At 25.2% G+C, this 20,919-nt stretch overlaps 1 protein-coding gene across 2 annotated transcripts; it reads left to right on the forward strand.

Annotated features, from left to right (window-relative positions):
- Positions 1 to 17,887: 17,887 nt before the first annotated feature.
- LOC134833855 (putative serine protease K12H4.7) lies at positions 17,888 to 20,667 on the forward strand. 2 transcript variants are annotated; one of them, XM_063848332.1, is made up of 4 exons: positions 17,888 to 17,903; positions 17,961 to 18,199; positions 18,603 to 19,292; positions 19,817 to 20,667. In XM_063848332.1, exons 2-4 carry the CDS (start codon positions 17,981 to 17,983, stop codon positions 20,423 to 20,425), a joined length of 1,518 nt encoding a protein of 505 aa, XP_063704402.1. In that variant the 5' UTR covers positions 17,888 to 17,903; positions 17,961 to 17,980; the 3' UTR covers positions 20,426 to 20,667. The 2 variants fall into 2 exon arrangements, with proteins under 2 accessions (XP_063704402.1, XP_063704401.1); XM_063848331.1 differs by having other exon boundaries at positions 17,894 to 18,199.
- Positions 20,668 to 20,919: the final 252 nt, after the last annotated feature.

Raw genomic sequence — 20,919 nt, forward strand, 5'->3', positions numbered from 1 at the left:
GGACAAGTTGTTAAGTTTGTCTCGAAGAGGTTTTTTTTTGTAGTAAATTGAATCCAAAACTAACAACCGGTGCGCTACTTGGCAAAACTACAGAAAATCCAGATGATAAATTATTTGTTGTAAAAACAGCAAAAATAATAAAATTTGATAAAAGATAGGATCGAGGTCCCTTGAGAATCATCCTTTTTGTGTAAAAAAAAAAATTAATTCGCCTCAAATTTGTCGAGAGCAAAAAACAAAAAGGGAGAAAATGTCCAAACTGATTAATTTTGATAAATTTTTGCTGGAAAAAAATTTTTTCCGTCATTTATATCAATAAAAAACTGTAACTCGATCACAAAATTCGATAAGATTCATGTCAAAAATTAGTCAAATGATGAAAAATCATGATTTTCATATAGATTGAAAACTGCTGTAATTGACTTGTTTTTTTTTTTAAATATTTATTTTCGAATGGGATGATTTATTCAAAAGTTCCCCGAAATGAAAATAAAACGACATTATAAGTTTGTAAAGTATGCAAATTCCCCGAGATCACATATTTTTGTATATTTGGAATATTTTCTCACGCAAAACTTTTTCGCTCAACATATTTAAATGGATTTCCATTAAATTTCATTTTTGTTTTTTGAGTAAATGTTTGTCAATTTCGTTGCCAAAAACGCCCGAAAATTTGAATAAAGTTTGCGACAAGCAGGTGCGTAACGTATTTTTGTTCGTAAATTAATCTTCTTAAAATAACGAGAGAGCGGCACTGACAAGACGAGAGGTGTAAATGTAAATAAAGATGCTGCGAAGAGGATAAAAAAAGATTTGTGAAAGGCAAAAATTTATTCAAACGTCTGCGAAAGACATTTGTTGGTTGTCCTTCCTTTTGGCATAATTTTAATTTTGATTTATGGTATGAATGCATTTTTAATTAAATTGAATTTTTCTGTGATTTCTTGAAATTTTACGTCAAACTTTTGAACATAAACTTTTATTTACTCATCGTTAAAATCAAAGTTTTGAAGTTTTTCTTTTTGCTGTAATGTTTGGATGTCTTTTCATTTCATTCTTTTTTATTGTTGTCGCATCGTATGGCAGTCTACTTTGATAATATGTTTAATTCTGTAGTATTTTCTATCACATTTCTAAGAAAAAAAAAGTTGAAATGTCTTTTATTCGAAATTTATTTCGTCTTTAAAAATATTTTTTTAAATTTTGTTTAATTTTTTAAACCACGTGGTTTTTTTAATTTTTTTAAACCACGTGTTTTATTTATTTAGTTTTATTTATTTTTTTTTAAACCATGTAATTTATTTAATTATTTAAACCACGTGGTTCATTTAACTCTTTTAAGCCACGTAATTTATTAATTTTTTTAAACCACGTGGTTCATTTAATTATTTAAACCACGTGGTTTTTTTTAATTTTTTTCAAGCCACGTAATTTATTTATTTTTTTTTAATTTTTTTTAAACCACGTAATTTATTTAATTTTTTTAAACCACGTGGTTCATTTAATTTTTAAACCACGTGGTTAATTTAATTTTTTAAACCACGTGGTTCATTTAATTTTTTTAAACCACGTGGTTTATTTAATTTTTTTAAACCACGTAATTTATTTAATTTTTTAAACCACGTGGTTCATTTAACTCTTTTAAGCCACGTAATTTATTAATTTTTTTAAACCACGTGGTTCATTTAATTTTTTAAACCACGTGGTTTATTTATTTTTTTTTTAAACCACGTGGTTCGTTTAATTTTTTTTAAAACCACGTGGCTCATTTAATTTTTAAAACCACGTGGTTCATTTAATTTTTTTTTAAACCACGTGGTTTATTTTATTTTTTAAATTAAATTTATTTTTTTCTAATTACGTTAAAAATCCTAAAAAAAATTAGAAATTTAAAAACTTCAAAACCCAATAAAGTTTTTTTTTTGACGACTTTAATATTTTTTCCTTCTTTTTCCATAAAACTCACCATATGGCAATGCAATATTTTTTTTTTGCCATCGTCCTCATCGATATAAATCAATTTCATGCCGTTATAAAAGCATTTGTTCCGATCGATGCAGTGCAGTAGACTAAAGCGATTTTCAACTTCAATAAAGTTTCCATTACGTTCATAAATGCCACTTTAATGCATTTTATTTGTGCTCCGTTCTGTATCGTCGCTTCTTGGAAACGCACGACAACGAGAATAAACGAGCAGTGATAGCACAAAAAAAATTCTAAGCGGTGTAAAAGTTTGTTCATGTCAAGAGATAAAAATCTCGTGTCGGTTTTAGTGGATGCGATGTCTCGGTGTTCCTTGATAAAAGGAACGTCATTCAGCCATCAAACTGCTCTTGTTATGCTTTTCATCCGATTTTTCGTTGTGACTTGTAACTGTCTATCATTTTTTTTTTTTTGCAATATTTCATTTTCTATAAATATCTTCTTCTTTTTTTTCAGCATCAACTTACATTTCGTTAATGTTCGTCAAATAGAGTAGATTACATTTTTCTTTAGTTTTGAGTTCGTTTTCTGGGAAAAAAACGAAGAAGGAAACGCACTCACATGTAAAAGTACGTCTGAACGAATCTAAATCACATTTATGAAAACAAATTTCCGTTCGTAAGATACGACATGTTTTTTTTTGTTGCAAGGAAAAAATTTCGTAAATTTGATTTGTGCGAGAAAGAATTATTTTTTTGTTTCTGTGTAGATTTCGATCAACATTGTTCTGTTTTTTTTTTTGCCTAAAGTTACTAATGACGTAAAATAAGAATTTAAGCGAATTTAGTGAAAATGAATGAGTGGAATAAAATCATAATTATGTTAACTTGGCAACAACAAGGAAATATTTGTTATGAATGTTGTTAAAGAAGCATTTTTAGCTTAGTCAATTTATTTTTTCTAAGAAAAAAAAATTATATGTATAAAAAAATTCATGGAAAATCATGACTTTAACATAATTTTATGATTTCACATATCTGAGCTAAAAATAAATATTTTTTAATGAGATCTTAGAAATTTTTGAATGCTTTTCAGCTTGTTGAAAATATTTTTCAATATCTTCTTTTATTTATTTTTAATTATTAGAGATGCTTTTAATGCTGTAAGATGCTAAAGAACTGTAAATTGACATCATTTTTAAGTTTCTCGAAAATCTTAAATAGTTAAATATCTTAAATATTTAATTTTTTTAACCTTTTTAGGTAAATATTTTTATATTTCAATAAGTTTTATTTTTTTATTTGCTTATTTATTTTACTTTGTTTTATTTAAAATTGAAAATTAATCATTAAAAAATTTAAAAATTAAATTAAATTTTTTTTTTCATTAATTTTTTTTATTTTATATCTAAATTTAGACAATTTTTTTAAATCTTAATTTCGAAGTTTATTTTTTTTTTCTACGTTTTTTTATTTTCATTATTTTTTTTAAAATTAATTATAAATAAAATATTTAATTATTATTTATTTTTTATAATAAAGCCATTAAATTTAATTACTTCACTTAATGTCAACTAATTCAAAATAAAAATTATTTATTTTTTTTACTAATTTTTTATAAATTTTTGAAAGTTAAACTTTGATTATTCACATTAAATTAAATTTTGTTTTTATTATTTCAAATTTTTCAGTCAAAATTAAAATAAAATTTCACAAAATTAAAATTTAAGAAACAATAATAATTTTGGTCACGTGACTCATCTAAATGAGATTTTTCATCAAAATTTCGATAGGTTATCCGTTGATTAAGCAAGTTAAGTTTATATCAAATATCCTTTTAACCATTTTAATCCTTTTAATCAAAAAGTACCAAAAAATGTCATAATTTTTCCTATTTTTCTAAATATTTTTATATTTCCCTCTGAATTTTTTTTGACAAAATCGGAGGGGTTGGGTGACATAAAATAATAAAATTAAATTTAATGGCCTAAATAAATTATCCTAAAAAATCCGGTTTTTCATTTAAAAAAAAAAATCATAAAAAAATAAAAAATTATAAAAAAAATTATATAAAAAATTTTGGAAATAAACAATCATTTTTTTATTTTAAATTTTTAATCAAAAATAGAAAATTTACTTTAAATTTTATTTAATCTTATAATTTTGAGAAAAAAAATAAAGCAGAATAAAATATGAAACTTTTTGGCTTATTGCACTTGCTTCCTCTTTCTAAAATCTGGATCGAATTAAACTTTTCTCATTTAAACTTTAAATAAAACGAGAAAACTTAAACGCGTTAAATTGACCTACAAAAAAAATGACATATTCCACATATCACGACTATTTACTTTGAAGAGCTCCATTATTATTAAATCTTTTTTCGTCATTAATTCTTAATGTCTTTCTCAAGAGCCACCCACTTCCTGCCCTCTCCTCCGCATTTTACGACCGTGACCTTAGAAACCCATCACACTTCTCAGCAACGACGACGACGACGACATTTTTAGCATAAAATTACTCTTTCTATTAATTATTATTATGTGCTCCGTACTTCCACTCGCATGTGTGTGTTTTCATCGCCAATCATACATGTCAAGTCATAATTGCTTCAATCAATCATCATTTCCATCCATCCGAGTATCCGGTGCGTCGTCGTGATAAACAAGCATCAACATATCACTGACAATAATAATTTAATAACGGCAACAAAAACAACCTCCTTCTGCGTGAAAATGTGTAACAATATCTTTATAACGACAAATGTCGTCATTGTTATTGCTTTGTTTCATTAAGTTCGTGTGCGGGCTGCATGCAACATGTTGTCCTCACATTATCCGTAAGTGTATCGGGAGCGAATATGAGACGGAGAAGGAAGTCACATAAAGACATTTGACGCTTGCAATGTCATTAAAAAGTTCCTTTTATGAATCAGCAGACTTTTTAATGGAATCTTTTTCACTGTTCAACAATTTCTTTTGATTTATTTTAAAGGTTTGCTTGATCATGAATTTTTTGAATTTATCGATTTTAAATTGTTTTTTTTTGTAAAAAATATTTTGTAACTTTATTTTTTTTTATTAAGGTGAATAAATTTTCATAAAAAATAAATATTTTTGAATTTTTTCTTTGTAATTTTTAATCGTTTAACGTTGATTCTTAACATTTATTTAATTTTAGTTTATATTATTTTCAAATTTGAACCTAAATTGAAGAAAATTCAAACAAAATCTCACAAAATAAAAATTTTTGAAAAAAAAAATTATTTTGTCACGTGACTTGAAAAACAAATTTCTTTTACATTTCAATAGAAAACGTCCTATGCGTCCTTTAAAACGTAATTAAACGTCCTTTTTGTATAATTTTATCAACAACAGTAATTTTTTAATTAAAAATTCAAAAAAATATCAAAAATATTTAATTTTTATTTTTTCCCCTGAATTTTTTCGACAAAATCGGAGGGGGGGGTGACGAAAAATGGATATATTAAATTTATTCGCCTAAAATAAAAATTAATAAATTTCAATTATTTTTTAAAATTAATTTTATGTAGAAACCTTTTGTAAACAAAATTTAAAAAAAATATTAAGGCGATTTAATTGTCATCCATCCTTAATTTTATTAAAAACTCCAGGAAAAAATATTTTGCAAAGTCTATAAAAGAACCTTTGAGATACTTATTTTATTGAAAGATAAAATTTCGCTCAATTTTTAAATAACGAAAAAATTTTTTTTAAATATTTAAAAACTTTTGAAAATTTTTTTTGAAATTTTATAAAAATTGAGAAAAATCCCTATTTATTTTATCAAAATCAAAATCTAAAAGTGAATAAATTTATGCTTTGGCTTATTGAATAATTTTTCAAGTCAGTTCGTATATTTTTGATCATAAATAAAAAAATTAATGAAATTTATTTTGAATTATTATTAGAACAAATTAGAAAAAAAATATTTCAAATTAATCCAATTTTTTTAATTAATTTAATTTCAAAAACACCTGATAAAATTATATTAAATTTAATAAAAATATTTAATAAATAAATTTTAAATTTGAGCTTTTTTGATCATAAATTGTTCTAAAAAAAATTATCAAACCTTGATTTTGATCGAAAAAAATCTTACAAATTTTTAAAGCTAAAAAATTAATATTTCCAAAATTTTTAAAAATTAATTAAAATATTTTCAGCTCAAAAAAAATATATTTTGGATTTTTAATAAATTTCATTAATTTTAATATTCATTAAGAAATTTGTTAGACTGTGTTTTTGTATTTTTATTTTCTATTTTTAAATGAGGAAAACAAAAAAAAATTGTTTTTGATACGAATTCCAAGACAAAGTTCAAAGCCCACCCGGAATACCTACAAAAAAACGTGTGTTTGCTTTTTTGTCGTAAACCACGTAAACAAATATCAAATGAGTCGTTCATATTTACCGAGTTGAATAAACTTAATCGTTTCTAGTTAAAACGTAATTTGATTCAGAGGTGCGCCGCATTTAATAAACTGCCGTGCATGATATCTCTCGTTGTCCTTTTTTGTGGATATTCTGTTTCTTTTTTTGGCAACGCATTGCATGCTGTGACTGACTAGCTAAAACTTGATGAACGAATGTTCAACAAAAGGACAATTAATCATTCAAATGTGTCAAGTACATGAAAAATGAGTAGTGAATAGCATCCAACTGATTTAGGTTGGCAGGCAAGGCAACTAACTGCCTCGTTGTTGATGATGACATAAAAAAGTGGGTCGACTTTGTAAAAAAAAACGCTCGTTGTTTATTTAAAGTTTTTTTCATTGGCAAAAAATAATAAACACGGAGCGAAATTCTATCCTGCTTATATCTTAATTGAAATTTTTCATTGTTTTTGTTCGGTTCGGTTGCTTTTTCGCTGACGACAACAATGAATATTCATTTCGGAAAGTTGCGAATATGTCTAGACAATAATGACGAGTTTTTCTTTCGTCGCGCTTTTCTGCCTTTGTTTGCTTTGAGTCGGCTTTGAGACAATTGTTTAAATAAATATTGCATAGAAAAATGTTCTTTTGTGCTTTTTTTATTACTCTTTTGTACGTGTTTTTTTCTCGATTAATCGTTTTCAGAGATTTTGATTAGTTTTTGTGGTGGTATGAATAAAATAAATAAATAAATACAGCAAAATATCAACAAGCAGAATGAAGGATGGAGGCTAAATTTAGATAAATAAAGCATTTAAAAGTTTTTAATTTGTTTTATGAACATTTTTGATATTTTTGGTTTAATGAGGTTTTTTATTTTTTTTTGAGTTTAATTTTTTTTTAAATTTTCATTTTTCTTAATTGAAAAATAAATTTAATTTCATAGTTTTTTTTTTTAATTTTTTTACAATTTAATTTTTTTTAGTCGCAAAAAATGAAAATAAAAAATATTTTCATGAAATGAAATAAAAAAAAGTTTAAAATTAATTTTTGAAAATCTTTAATTTTTTACAATTTTTTTTTTAAATTTTAAATTGAAAAGTTCTCCAAAGAAGTCGACTTTAAAAAAAGTTAAAAATTTTATCAAACTGACCGCTTTTTGGTCCTTTTTTATATTTTTTCAATTAATTTCCAAAAATTTTTTTTAAAATTTAAATTTCTAAGAATTTTTGAATTAAAGAATTATTGAAAATCGATTTTTAACATACATTTTCTTCTTTAATTTTTTTTCAAAAAAATAAATTTTTAAAAATTTCTGACAGTTTTTTATGGGTTTTTTTTAATTTTATAAAATACTTAAAATAAAATATCGACCAGTGGCGTTCATTTTGCCCCTCCAAAAATTTTAATTTTCAAAGGAATTTTTCAAATTTAACAAATTAGGTTATTTGACTTTTAAGTAAATTTAATTTTAATTAAGAATTAATGATTAAATTTTATTTATTTTTTATTATTATTATTTTTTTTTTTTTTGATTAATTAAAAAAAAAATATGAAAAAAATTAAATAAATATTTAATTACTTCTCTAGTATCAAAATTTATCTTTTTAAATAATTTTATATTTTATTTATTTTGTTTTAATTTTTGAACTTTAAAATATTTTCTTTTAATATCCCATTAAAAAAATAATTTTTTAATAATAAAAATATAATTTTCATATGACCTTTCAAAGGTAAAAAAAATAATTTCAAGATGTAAATAATTTTAATCAATCAAAGCAAAAAAATCAAACATTTTTAGTCAAACAAGATTCGAACAAAATACTGAAATCTTAAAAATGTAAATCAAAGCAATTTATTTTAAATTTCTTATTTTACTTCTGTTTTACTCAACCCCTGAGGGAATTGACCAAACAAAACATTACAATTATTTCCTTCACAAAACAATGTTGTGGCTTTTTCTATTTTTAAAATATTTATTTTTGTTTCCTAAATTCCTCTGAAATTTCCTCCAAACTTTGATAAATTCACTCATGTTCAATTACAAAAATAAAAAAGAAATTGCTCTCGGGTATAATTAATAATTATATGTACCTTCACTTAAATTTTATAGTAACAACTCTCCAAAGAATCAAAAAATTAAATATATTTTTTTTCTGGCATGTTGACATTTCCATCCAAAACCTCTTCATACCTCTCGGGGCAAAAAGAAAAAATAAAACAGACAATATTATCATGATTACCGCTGTAATAAGTCAAATTATCCACGATTGCTTGCGCTCGTCATGCCATGCCATGCCACCTGATGATATTTCTCACACTAAAAATTCTTGAATTTTTATAAACCCAATTATTATTCAAGTTATTCAACGTGATGGCAGCGAGCAGAAAAAAAAGGTTTTTTTGCCTCTTTTGTTTAATCGGTCTCGTCGTGGGCGGCAACGTCGACAGCTTTTACGCGTTTTTTTTTTATTTCGACATGAATTCCTATTTTGCGTTATTTTTTGGCATGTTGCAAAAATGTGTTTTGATGAGGAAATATTGCCCGACATGCCAACGTGTAAAAAAAAGAGAAAAGAGAGAAAAACTTGTTAAAAAACGTTTAACTGCCGACATGACAGCGGATTAAATGCTTCATGACGAAATCATGTACCGGATAAAGAGATTCGCCGAGAATGTAAGATAATCCGGATGTGCGAGTATTTTTTATCCCTCTTGTTGAGTTTTTTGACGTAAAGTTCATAGTGTAAAAGGTTCTCATAACTTACAACATGATCATTAACAAGAAAAGAGCTTCTTAACGCACTTCTGTAATTGACTCCTTTTGCTCCTTTTTTTTCTTGTTTTATTTTTTTGATGAAGAAAAACGAAAAAACAAGGAAAAACGCTCTTTCGTTCGTGACAAAAATGCGATCAAATATTTTTTTTTTTTGAAAACGACATTTTTCGGGTGTCAAACTCAATTATAACTTATTCAGACACGTGTGAGTGAAGTACAAAGTAATCACAAAATAAGACCCTTTTTAATGTAAATGATACATGTTCGCTCACAGCCCGGTGACCTTCTGCGAAACAAGAACTATAATCAACACACTAAAATGCATGACTCTGGTTACAAAAAAAAAAAAAATGTTGGGAAAGTAATCAGGTCAAGAGACACATGTGTGAGAAAATGTATTATTTTTTATGTGGACGCCATTCAACTACCTCAATTACTTAACCATGAACTTTGAGTGAAGAACAGGAAGAAAAACATATGAGAAGTTTTCGGATAAATTTGTTCAGGATAAGAGAAATAAAAAAAAATAAAATTTTGTTAAGGGGATGTTTTTCAGAAAAACGGTAGACTTTGTCGTGTTTTGATTTTTGTATTTTTATATTTTACTCCAAATTTTTATTTATAGAGTTCTATGATTTTTCAATCGATAAAGTTTTAAGGCATTTATGTTTAGTTTTTTTAAATTATTTTTTATACAATTTTTAAGTCATGATAATTTTAATTTTAGAAAATTTAAAAATTTTTTTTATCCATTTTTAAATAATTAAAAAAAAATGTTTGTTTTTTAATAAAAAAAAATATTCGTCGATTTGAAATTATTTAAAAAGATAAGCAAAAATATTTTTTAAAATAGTTAAGTAACTCTAATAGTTAAAAATTAAAATGGAAAAAAATCGAACTAAAAAGTACAAAACAAGAAAAACTCAATTTGTAAGTAAAAATTTTTTTTTTCATTTTAAAATAAGCGAAAATTATGGATTTAAAGTTGAGAATTTTAATTTTTTTTGTATTTAAATCCAAATTTTTTCCATAAATTTTAATTTGAATAATATTTTTGGCAAACTTTTTTTGGTTCGTTTTACCCTTATTTTTAGAGAAAAAAAAATTATGATAAAAAAATATTCTTCGAATTTTTAAAACTTGAAAATTTTTTATTTTTTCTTTACAATTTTAAATTTTGGTCGGTTTAAATTTTTTTTTTAATTATTATTATTTTAACAAGAAAGAACTAAAAAGTACAAAAAGAGAAATAAGCAAAAAAAAAAAAATAATAAAATAAGTAAAAATTTTTGATTTTAGAGTTTTTAAATTATTTTTATCTAAAAAACAGCTTTCAATATTTTTTCATAATTTTTATTGTGGAGGTGTCATTGTGTACTGAGATGAATCCTCTAACAAAATTGAGACATTTAAAAATATTTTGACATTTCATAAGCCGAATGTGCTCCAACTTTGATTTATTTAATAATAATTTACAATTTTATTTTTCTGTGCCCAAAGCCCGCCTCCAACTTATTTTAAGCACATTTTATTTTATTTAACAAATAATAATATTATTTAAATATTATAAAATTAAAATAAACAAATAAATAATAAAATAATTTTTTTTCTTAGAATTTTCTTATGTTTTTTTATAAATTTTAAAAAAAATAAAATAGGTATAATAAATTTAATTTATTTTCTTATGATTAAATTAATTTTTATTTTTTTTCTTTATTTTTAGAAAATTGAGAAGAACAAAATTTCCAAAAATTTTTTCAATAAAATTTTATGGCATCATTTTAAGATTTTTAGTGCAATAAAAATTCTCCCATTAAAAAGAAAAAAAACAGAACTACTACATTTCCGTTAAAATATCATTTTTTTTGCAAGAAAATGCGTTTAAAAAAGTAAAAGGACAGCAAAAACTACAAATCAAATCGTTGTGTGTGACACGAATATTTGTCCCTTTTTATTGCTTCGTTAGATGTAACTAGCAAAAAAAAAGAAGCTTCATTTATTTTTTACACATCAAGAAATATCATTTCCAAAGTCTGTTCAATCTTAAACGTTCCGATAAATAAATCTCTTTGTTTTTCCCGAAGAACAAAGTTTGAACGTTTTTGCATAATTGAGCAATCAAGAAAAAATTGCGAAAACGACCTTCGACGTATTTTTCGTGCACGGCATCACCACGTAAAACGCAATAATCGACAGCTCAAGTAAATCAAGAGGTTAGGAAGTCATTAAGTGACGACGTGCTGAACATCGAAAGGGATTAAATTCACGACACCGACGATGATTTCGAAGCATTTCATTACAGATGTCAAGTCTAATATCGCATCATTCACACACAGAGTCGCACACATGTTGGCTCTGCGTCTCGCAAAAGCGACGAAAAAAAAAACCTATTACGACGACGAGCAACTTGACATAAAACAATAAAACTGAAACGCCTTACAAACATTTTTATTATCATCGTCGTGACGTGCCTTTCTTCGACAGCGACGACCGGAAAAGACGCAAACTGTGTAATCATCTCATTAAAGTCATATTGTTTCCATGCTGCTCATCAATCAATTCAACGCGTTTTCTCTCTCGCCGCTTTATTTATAATGTGCCTCTGAAAAGCAAATGTTTGCTCATAACGTTTTTTTTTATTCAGCTGCTTTTAGGTTCAAGGAATTCGTAGAAAATCGTGATGTCCGTTACTGAAGGCATATGTGTGTAAAAAAAATCTCAACATTTTTTTTTTGTGCACTGATGAGCGAATAAAAAGTAAGAAAATGTTGCTGTTCAGCACGCGTGCAAAATTCGAATTTAATTTTTTTTTCAGTTTAAACCATTTGCGCGTCTTTTTTTATGATCAGGGTTGGAAAAAATATGAATTAAATTTATTAAAAAAATATTTCGATTAAATAATAAAATTGGTGTAAAAAATTATCGAAAATATTAAATATTTTATTCAAATGAAAAATCTTTGAAAATATTTTTTCTTTAAATTTTAAAATAAATTTTGTAATTTTATAAAGATTGAACATTTTTCAATTTTGATAAATTTTTATTTAATTTTTTACACACTTATTTAATAAAAAAAATAAAAAAATAAAATAAAAAATTACTAAAAATTATAAATTATTAAAAAAATTTTTTTTGCTCCGTGTTTTTATTGAAATTAATCATAATTTTGATCAATTAATTTAAATTAATTTTTTCATAATTTTTTTTATTTATTTTTTTTAATTTTTTTATATTTTTTTTTAATATGGGACATTCGCTTAAATTTTATAGGAACTTAAAAATTACTTTTTTTGCATTTTTAATAATTTTTTCAAATTTAAAATATTTTTGAAAAGTGCAAAATTTTTTTCCGTTAAAAATCACGGGTCAGCGCCAAAGTTATGCCACCTCCTTGAATTTTTTAAGGTTCAAAATAATGATCAAGAAAAAGTGACGGTAGGCAAAAAATTAAGAAAATGTTAAAAAATACTAAAAAAATATTTTTTAAAAAATTTAATTTAAATTATTAAAAAAAATGTATTTTAAAATTTAAAAAAGCTACCCCTGTTTATCAATATTTGCCAATGGCTGGAAAAAGATCTTTTCCTAGAACGTTTTCTTCGCACAACAACACAAGAAGAAAAAAATAAAATCAATACAATTGAATTCCAACATGTGTGAATCTCACATATTTTTTATATTTATCATGGAAAAAAATGTTCTTAAAGTTAAAATTCAATTTCCTCGGTAGACTTGCAAACAAAAATTCTCCTTGGTGCTGACATCTTCTCCCGTTATTACAGCATGTCTTGTATTACTAGTTCAATATGATAATAATAAATAAATTCCATTCAAAAATTTGTCCTCTTGATAAAAATGTTCGCGTGCAAACATTTTGCTTCTACGTTACTCAGAATGTGCTTCTTTTTCGATAAATTCTCTATTTTTAAATATTAAATTGAAAATCGCACGTTTATTCACAAATATGACCATGCATGTTAGCACATGCCATGGAGATAAGCTTTTTTTTGCAATTTATTCACCTGATCTTTATTTCCACAGAGAATCACACGAAGGGGCATTGGCATCGTAAATTATACAAATATACTTTTATGTTGATACAAAATGCGAAAAAAAAGAACAGATATCCATGATAAATTTTTGAAATCCTTTGAAATTGAAAATCGTATGGAAATGCAAAAATCATGAATTATATCAGTGTGTTTTTGGGTTATTTCAAACAAACGTCCAATATTGAATTTGTTTAAGGCAAAATTGCATCGTGCTGAGAGCAGAAAATTAGATATCAAAAAAAATCGTACAGAAAATAGCTTAGTCGTATTTTTATGTTTCATGTCTTTTTTACAACTAGGGGTAGTTAAAATTTATTTAATTTTTAATTTTTTTTTCTATTATTTTTTTAAATAAAAAAATAGGTTTGAGTTAAAAAAAAATTTATATGTAAAATTAATATGAGTAATAAATTAACTTAAAAAAAAATTGCAAAAATTCAAAATTTTAATTAATTCTTAATAATCATTCATTTATTAATTTAAAATAATTGATTTGCAATAAAAGTAAAAGTAAAGATAATTTAGAAATAAGTTGAAAATTATTATTTTCTTAATTTAAATAAAAAAATAATTTTAATTAAATTAAATTTAAATTAAACTAAATATAAATCAAATTAATTAATTAATTAAAACTAAATAGAAAAGTAAGTTTAAAAATTGAAAATGAGTTTGGATCCCGAAAAAAATATTTTTTTTATTTATGTTAATTTAATATTGAATTCATTTATTTTAAAATAAAATAAAAATAAAAAATTATTTTAATTTATATTTTGAGTCTTAATAGGTATACATTTTTTTATTGTTTATGAATGTTTCAACTAATTAATTATTAAATTTTTGTGAAAATTTTTATTTTATTTTTTTTTTATATTAATCAATTCATTTTTGGTTGCCAAAATTATTAAACTTTAATATAAAAGAAATATATAAAAATTAATAAAAAATAATTTTTCAGAAAAAAAATTACATATTAAATTTTTATTAGGATTTTCGACATTTAAAATTTTTTAAAAAATATTAAATATTTATTTAAAATAATTTTTTTCTGTTAATATTTTTAAGGGTATCAAAAAAAAATTAAGAGAAAATTTGAATATACCTAATTTAATTTATTTTATTTTATTTATTTATTTTTTTTTTTTTTTTGAGGTAAAAAAGTACTTTATTTTATATTGAAGAATAATAATTTCACAACTCAAATGTTTAAAAAATTTATTAAAACCACTTAATCACAAAATCGATTTTTTTCAACAATTCATCAAAATACAACAAAAAAAAGTTAGCAAACAAGTTGAAAAACAAACACAAAACTATTTCAAATATCATGTTGACATAAAGCACATAAAAAAATCCACAACTATTCAACAATATCCGGCTTTACAGTTGTTTAATTTGAAAGAACCCTCGGAGTGATCAACAAATTGATTGCACATCAACTAATTGAAATGCGTCAAAAGTTTATCTTATCTCGTGCCAAATATCACCTCTGGCGCTCATCGCAAGAAATTAATTTGTTATTCCTGCAAAATCTACTTCTTCGTCTCACTCTTCGGCTTTTATTAAATTTGACACATTTTCTTCATTCTTCCTCTTCCATTGATGAGATCCGATGATGAAATATACGGCAAACATAATAGAAAGTCTCCAAAAGTACTAAAAAAAGGGATCAAATCTTTTGTTGTCGTACAAAAAAAGGGATTTGATGTCCAATCCATCTCCATCAATATCGATAAATGTCAGAAATTTATGTGTCTTTTGTAGCGAAGGGTTATGGGTGAAAATCGGTTCAAGGATTTTTAATTTAAAATTTTCTTTCTCTGGAATTCTCGAGTAATTTTCTGACATTTGCTAATTATTTTTTTTTTATTTTTTTCATTTTATGTTAACAGCAGCATGAACAACAAGTAAAAAAAAATAAAATTAAAATTGTTTGCGGTGCACAAAAAATGTTAACTGGACATAAACCAGAGACACAAGACTAAGTTTTAAAAAAAAAATAATTTATTACAATGAAAAAAAGTACAAAGAACGAACGTGTATAATAAACAATTTTGAAACAAAAAATATGTTTCTCAGAACAAAAAAAAAGTGGATTTATGGGAAGTTAACGAGGGCGAAAAATAAGAGGTAAGGAAACTTTTTATTGTTTTTGCGTCAAATGTGTGTGGGTTTCAAGTGGTTCACAAAAAAAAAACTTTTTGCGACTCTGTGAATTTTCAACTTTTGACCACTAATGAATCCTTTGCGGTTTTCTTCGTCTTTTTCACACAAAAGAAAGACATTAACACTCCATTGATGGAGCACACATGCGGACACGATACGTAAGAGGCTTAAGTTTCTCTTTTGTTGCAAAAAAAAAAAGGGAAAAACTTGTGAAATTTGCCTCAAGTAAAAACCGAAACAATTTTCCATCCAAAATTTAATTGGATTGTGAATTTACTTTGGTTCGTTTGGTAACCCGAACACACGTCTCTCTTTCACTGTAATTTCATTAATTAATAAATTAAAGTTTGTGTGGTGTCTCTCTCTCTTCGTTGGAGTAGAAGTCGTCATCGGTAGACGGAATAAGTTTTTGTCTGTGTTTTAGTTGTCTGCTATAATAAATAAAGAGATAATTTACTTCCACTATTTTTATTAGGAAAGTTCTATTAAATAAAAAAAATGTTTTAAATTTTATTTTTATCATTAAATTTTTAGAAGGTAGAATTAATTTTGAAGAAAATATTAGTATAATTTTTTTTTATTATTCCATTTTTTTCAGAATTTCAAAATAATCAAATTAAAAACTTTTACCTTCACTTGAGTTTTTAAAAAATTCAAATAATTTAATTTGAACGATTTTTTTACCTTCAAAAATAAATATTTTGAAAAATTTAAAATATTAAGTTTTCAATTTTTATGTTTAATTAATTCAAAATCCGTTGATGTCAAAAATTTTTAAATTAATTTTTGATTTGAAATTAAATTTAATTTTTAATTCATTTTTTTGTGTTTTTTAAACGTGAAATTAGGAAATTAATGTTGGTAAAATAAGACAATATGTTTTAAAAATGCTTTAAATTATTATTAATCTAAGAAATTAATTAAGAAATTAGAATAATTTTGATTAAAAAAAATTGTTGGAAATATAAAAAAAAAATTTAAATACAATTAACTTTAAATTATAAAATAAGACTAATTTTTTATTTGAAAATTGTTTAAAAATTGGTTCGAACTTGAATGGAACCACCTGTAAATTGTGGTGGGCTCTTCGAGGCTAAATGCAAATACCCCAGTTGCCCTGTTATTCAACCAACGCAAGAAGCCTTTATTAGCCATTACAAAACGCATGAAAGAAAAGAAACGATGTCTGTTAAATTGTGCGAAATTGTTCAATATGGCATTCAAAAAATAGATGCCATTACAAGGGCTCAAGAAAGCTTTCCTTTGCAACCAATGACATTTTGTTGCAAAAATTTAAGGAATTTAAGAAATTTAAGGAATCCCCCCCCCCTTCTCAAACATCCGACGCCGTAAAGGAGGGTGCCTTAGCTTTAAAAAAATCCAGTAAAAATCGATTTTTATAAATTAATAAAATAATATAATTATGTACCTACTAATTATTATTCTCTCCTTGGTATCATTAATTTTATGTCTGAGTTGCCAATAAATTATGTATAAATTATAACTGAAAGGAAACTTTCTATTAAAAACGTTCAATTTTCATGTTGGATTAAATTTCTTTTATAGGATTGAATTAATTAAATCCAACATAAAAATTGAATATTTTTAACTAGAAATTAAATTAACGAGTTTATTAACATTGAACGGGTAGCCTATTTTTTTTTTAAATTTTTCAACGTTTTTTTTTTCAATTTTCCTTTAAATTTCAGATCAGTAAAAAAAATTGAGTTAAAAAATTTACATCAATAAAAAATTACTAAAATTTAATTTTAATCAGTTTGAGATTTTTTGTATTCAATTATTGTACTTCTTTGATCACAAAAGCCGAAGAATTTCATTTGCATTTTGAATTTATAAATTATTCGCACCCGAAATCTTTAGGATGAGTAGGAAAAATTAAATTATGTAAAAAATATTCGAACATGATCTAATTGCTAATTTACAGATAATATCAAATTTCCCACCGAGAGCAAAATAATTCACATGACAATTCAAAACTATTTAAAAATGTAACAAAAAGGATTGAATTTCAACATTTTTTTTTAATTTCTGCGCTTAATGATCAGCAAGGAGGTGAAAATAGCGTCGTCTCCGATGGCAGAACAATATTTGCAACAACACAGCTGGAAATGATTACGGTAAGAACTGCTGCCGCAAATGCACTGCGCGAGAGAATGCACTCAAGAGAAATTTATTTACCGTACAACGTTCCTCCTTACATTAAAATAATTGAATCATTTTCAGCAAAATTCCTCCATCCAGTGCTCCGAACGACGCGACAACGACGACGACATAGGGTGAGCATGTTCCCTGTCAGACACGTGACACTGTCTATCGAACGAAACTTTCGAAACGAGAGTATGACAGTGCAAAATTCATTTAAACCTAATTAGGAGAACTTTTATACTGTCATGACCAGAGAACGAAGAAAGAGACAGAAAAAAAAATCATGAACTGACCATGTTTGTATGACGGCTTATCGGCGTGCACGGCAAAAAAAACTACCTGAACGACCCTTGTTGTTGTTGTTATTTTGATGATGAACTCAAAATAAACTTTTGTTATCATTTTGTTCTAAATTGTCTTCGAGTGAAGTAAGTCTTCCTATTTTTTTTTTCGTTTATTCATTTAAAGTTCTTTGTTCGGTTAAGGTGAAATTTGAGCGTCAAAAATGCGCTTGATTTTTAAATATTTGTTATTTTTGTGTGCGATATCGCATTCCTTGGGATTACGGCGATTTTGGAGAGGCCGGTATACGAAAGGTGGAGGCTTGGGAGACCCAAGCAAAAATTCGCAGCATTTATTGGGAAGTGACGGAAGTGCCGAAGAATTGTGGTTCACGCAACAATTGGACCATTTTGATCCGACAAATGACAGGACTTGGCAACAAGTAAGATTTTTTTAATTTTGATTTTTTGTACTTTGCCCTTAAAAAATAGTAAAAAAATTAAATGTCTGTAAAATTTAATCATTTTTGAGATTTTTTAAGTAAAATAAATTGAGTTTATTTTTTTTAATGAAAATTAATTTTTTAAATGGAAAACATAATAATAATAAAAAATAGAAAAATTTAAAAAAATTGAAAACATAAAAAAATAATTGAAAAATTAATTATTAATAATAATCATTAAATTTTTAATTATTTTTCCATATTTTTAAGATTTTTTTTCAAATTTTAATGTAATTTATTTTTTATTATTTTCTTTATTTAAAATAATTAAAAATATTAATTATTTAAAAATTTAATTAATTAAATTAAAAATTAATTTTATTTTAAATTTTTTTCATTAAAGCGTTATTACGTCAACGACAAATTCTACCAGCCGGGAGGTCCCGTTTTTCTCATGATCGGTGGCGAAGGTGAAGCCACTGCCAAATGGATGCACCAAGGCGCTTGGATCAAGTATGCGCAAAAGTTCAACGCTCTCTGTTTCCAAGTCGAACACCGTTTTTACGGCAAAAGTCATCCAACGGACGATCTTTCGACAGAAAATTTGGTCTACTTGAGTTCCGAACAAGCTCTTGCGGATTTAGCGAGTTTCATCACGGCAAAAAATCAACAATACCAACTTGTCAACCCCAAATGGATCGCGTTCGGGGGATCATATCCCGGATCTTTAGCTGCCTGGTTGCGTGAAAAATACGGACATTTGGTTCACGGATCGATCAGTTCGAGTGGACCGTTGTTGGCGAAAATCGATTTTGTGGAATATTTCGAAGTTGTGAGAAATTCGTTGGCGACCTACAGTGACGGGTGTGTCAGTGCGGTGCAAAAATCCATTGAGCAAGTTGAATTGTTGCTCAAACACATGATCGGCCAACGAAGTCTCAATGAAAAATTCAAATTGTGCGATCCGGTGGAGAAATCTATTACGAATCCGCTTGATATTGCTAATTTATATGAGAATCTTGCGGGAAATTTCGCGGGGGTCGTTCAATATAACAAAGATAATAGTCCTCATTCGAAGGTTACAATCGATGATGTAAGTTGATATTTAATTTTTTTTTTAGATATTTTTTAATGAATTTTAATTTTTTTTCAATTTTTATATTTTTTTATTATTCTTTTTAATAATTTTAAAGTATTTTTAATAACTTTAAAATATTTTCTTAATTTTTTTAAAAATTTTTTAAAAATATTTTTTAATTTTTTGAAATATTTTTTGAATTATTTTAATTTTTTAAAATTTATTTTATTGTTTATAAAAATATTTTTAATGTTTTTAAAATATTTTTTCATATTTTTAAAATAATTTTAAATTCTTTTGAAAATATTTTCTTAATATTTTAAAATTTTTAAAAATATTTTTAAAAATTTTTTAAATGTTTTTAAAAAATTTTTAAAATAATTTTTAATTTTTTTAAAAATATTTTTCAATATTTTTAATTTTTTTAAATATTTTCAAATTTTTTAAAAATATATTTTAATTTTTTGAAAAAATTTTTAATTAATTTAATTTTTTTTTTTAATATTTTTAACTTTTTTTTTAACAAAAATTTTTTTTAGCTTTGCGAAATTATGGTAAACCAAACAATTGGCGCTCCCGTAAGTCGCTTGGCTGTCGTCAACTCGCTCATGTTGAACGTCTCCGAGGAAAAATGTCTCGACTTCAAGTACGACAAAATGATTGCCGAGATGAAAAATGTTTCTTGGGACGCCGAATCTTCGGAAGGAGGTCGTCAATGGACTTATCAAACATGCACCGAATTCGGCTTCTACCAAACTTCCGAAAATCCCGAAGCTTTATTCGGAGATCGTTTTCCCGTTGAATTTTTCGTAAAACAATGCACAGATATCTTTGGTGCCAAATTCACGAATGACTCGCTTTCGCGTGGCACAGACCGGACTAACATGATGTACGGCGCACTGAATCCCAAAACGACGAATGTTTTGTATGTTCATGGCACCATCGATCCGTGGCACGCCTTGGGACTGACCAAGACAATGGATAATGAGATGCCGGCGATTTTGATTGATGGCACCGCACATTGCGCCAACATGTATGAGCCGAGTGACAAGGATTTGCCGCAACTCAAGCAAGCACGAGTGCAAATTGAGAAGTATATTGGCAATTTGCTCGAGACTGAAAGTAACTGGGAGGTGAACAAAGTTTAAGTTTTTTTTAAAAGTTGCGTAAAAAATGAAAAATTTACGTTTCAATTTTTTTTAGATTCAAAAATAAAAAAATAATAAAAAAGGCCACTCTAAATAAAAATAAAAAAAATAAGTTGCTTAGGATTTCAGAATTTAAAATAAAAAATTTGAAATATTTTCTCTACTAAAATTAGTATTTTAATACATGATTTTTTTTAACATAAATTTTCCTCTTAAAACATTATTACCAAAATAGGTATATTTCAAAATTTTTGACGATATTTTTCTTAATTTTTTTGATAATTTTTTTTTTCATTTTTAGTTAAAATTTTTACTTTCTTCAATAAATTTAAAATTTAAATATCAAAACTAAATGTACTAAAATTTTGTCATTTTGAGTGGAAAAAGTATTTAAAAAAATATATATATATTTTCCTAACCTTATTTTTATTTTGAAATTTTTGATCTAATTTTTAAGATTTATAAGAGAAGACTCTAATTTCATCAAAATGAAA

This window comes from Culicoides brevitarsis, chromosome 3, assembly GCF_036172545.1.
Source record: "Culicoides brevitarsis isolate CSIRO-B50_1 chromosome 3, AGI_CSIRO_Cbre_v1, whole genome shotgun sequence".
Classification (NCBI taxonomy): Eukaryota; Metazoa; Arthropoda; class Insecta; order Diptera; family Ceratopogonidae; genus Culicoides; species Culicoides brevitarsis.

Bases quoted from the DNA above. Each gene is read 5' to 3' on its own strand.
- LOC134833855 (XM_063848332.1), top strand. From the start codon at position 17,981: ATGCGCTTGATTTTTAAATATTTGTTATTTTTGTGTGCGATATCGCAT. The intron at 18,200-18,602 runs GTAAGATTTTTT...TTTTCATTAAAG, and splicing joins ATGACAGGACTTGGCAACAA to CGTTATTACGTCAACGACAA. The intron at 19,293-19,816 runs GTAAGTTGATAT...AATTTTTTTTAG, and splicing joins CGAAGGTTACAATCGATGAT to CTTTGCGAAATTATGGTAAA.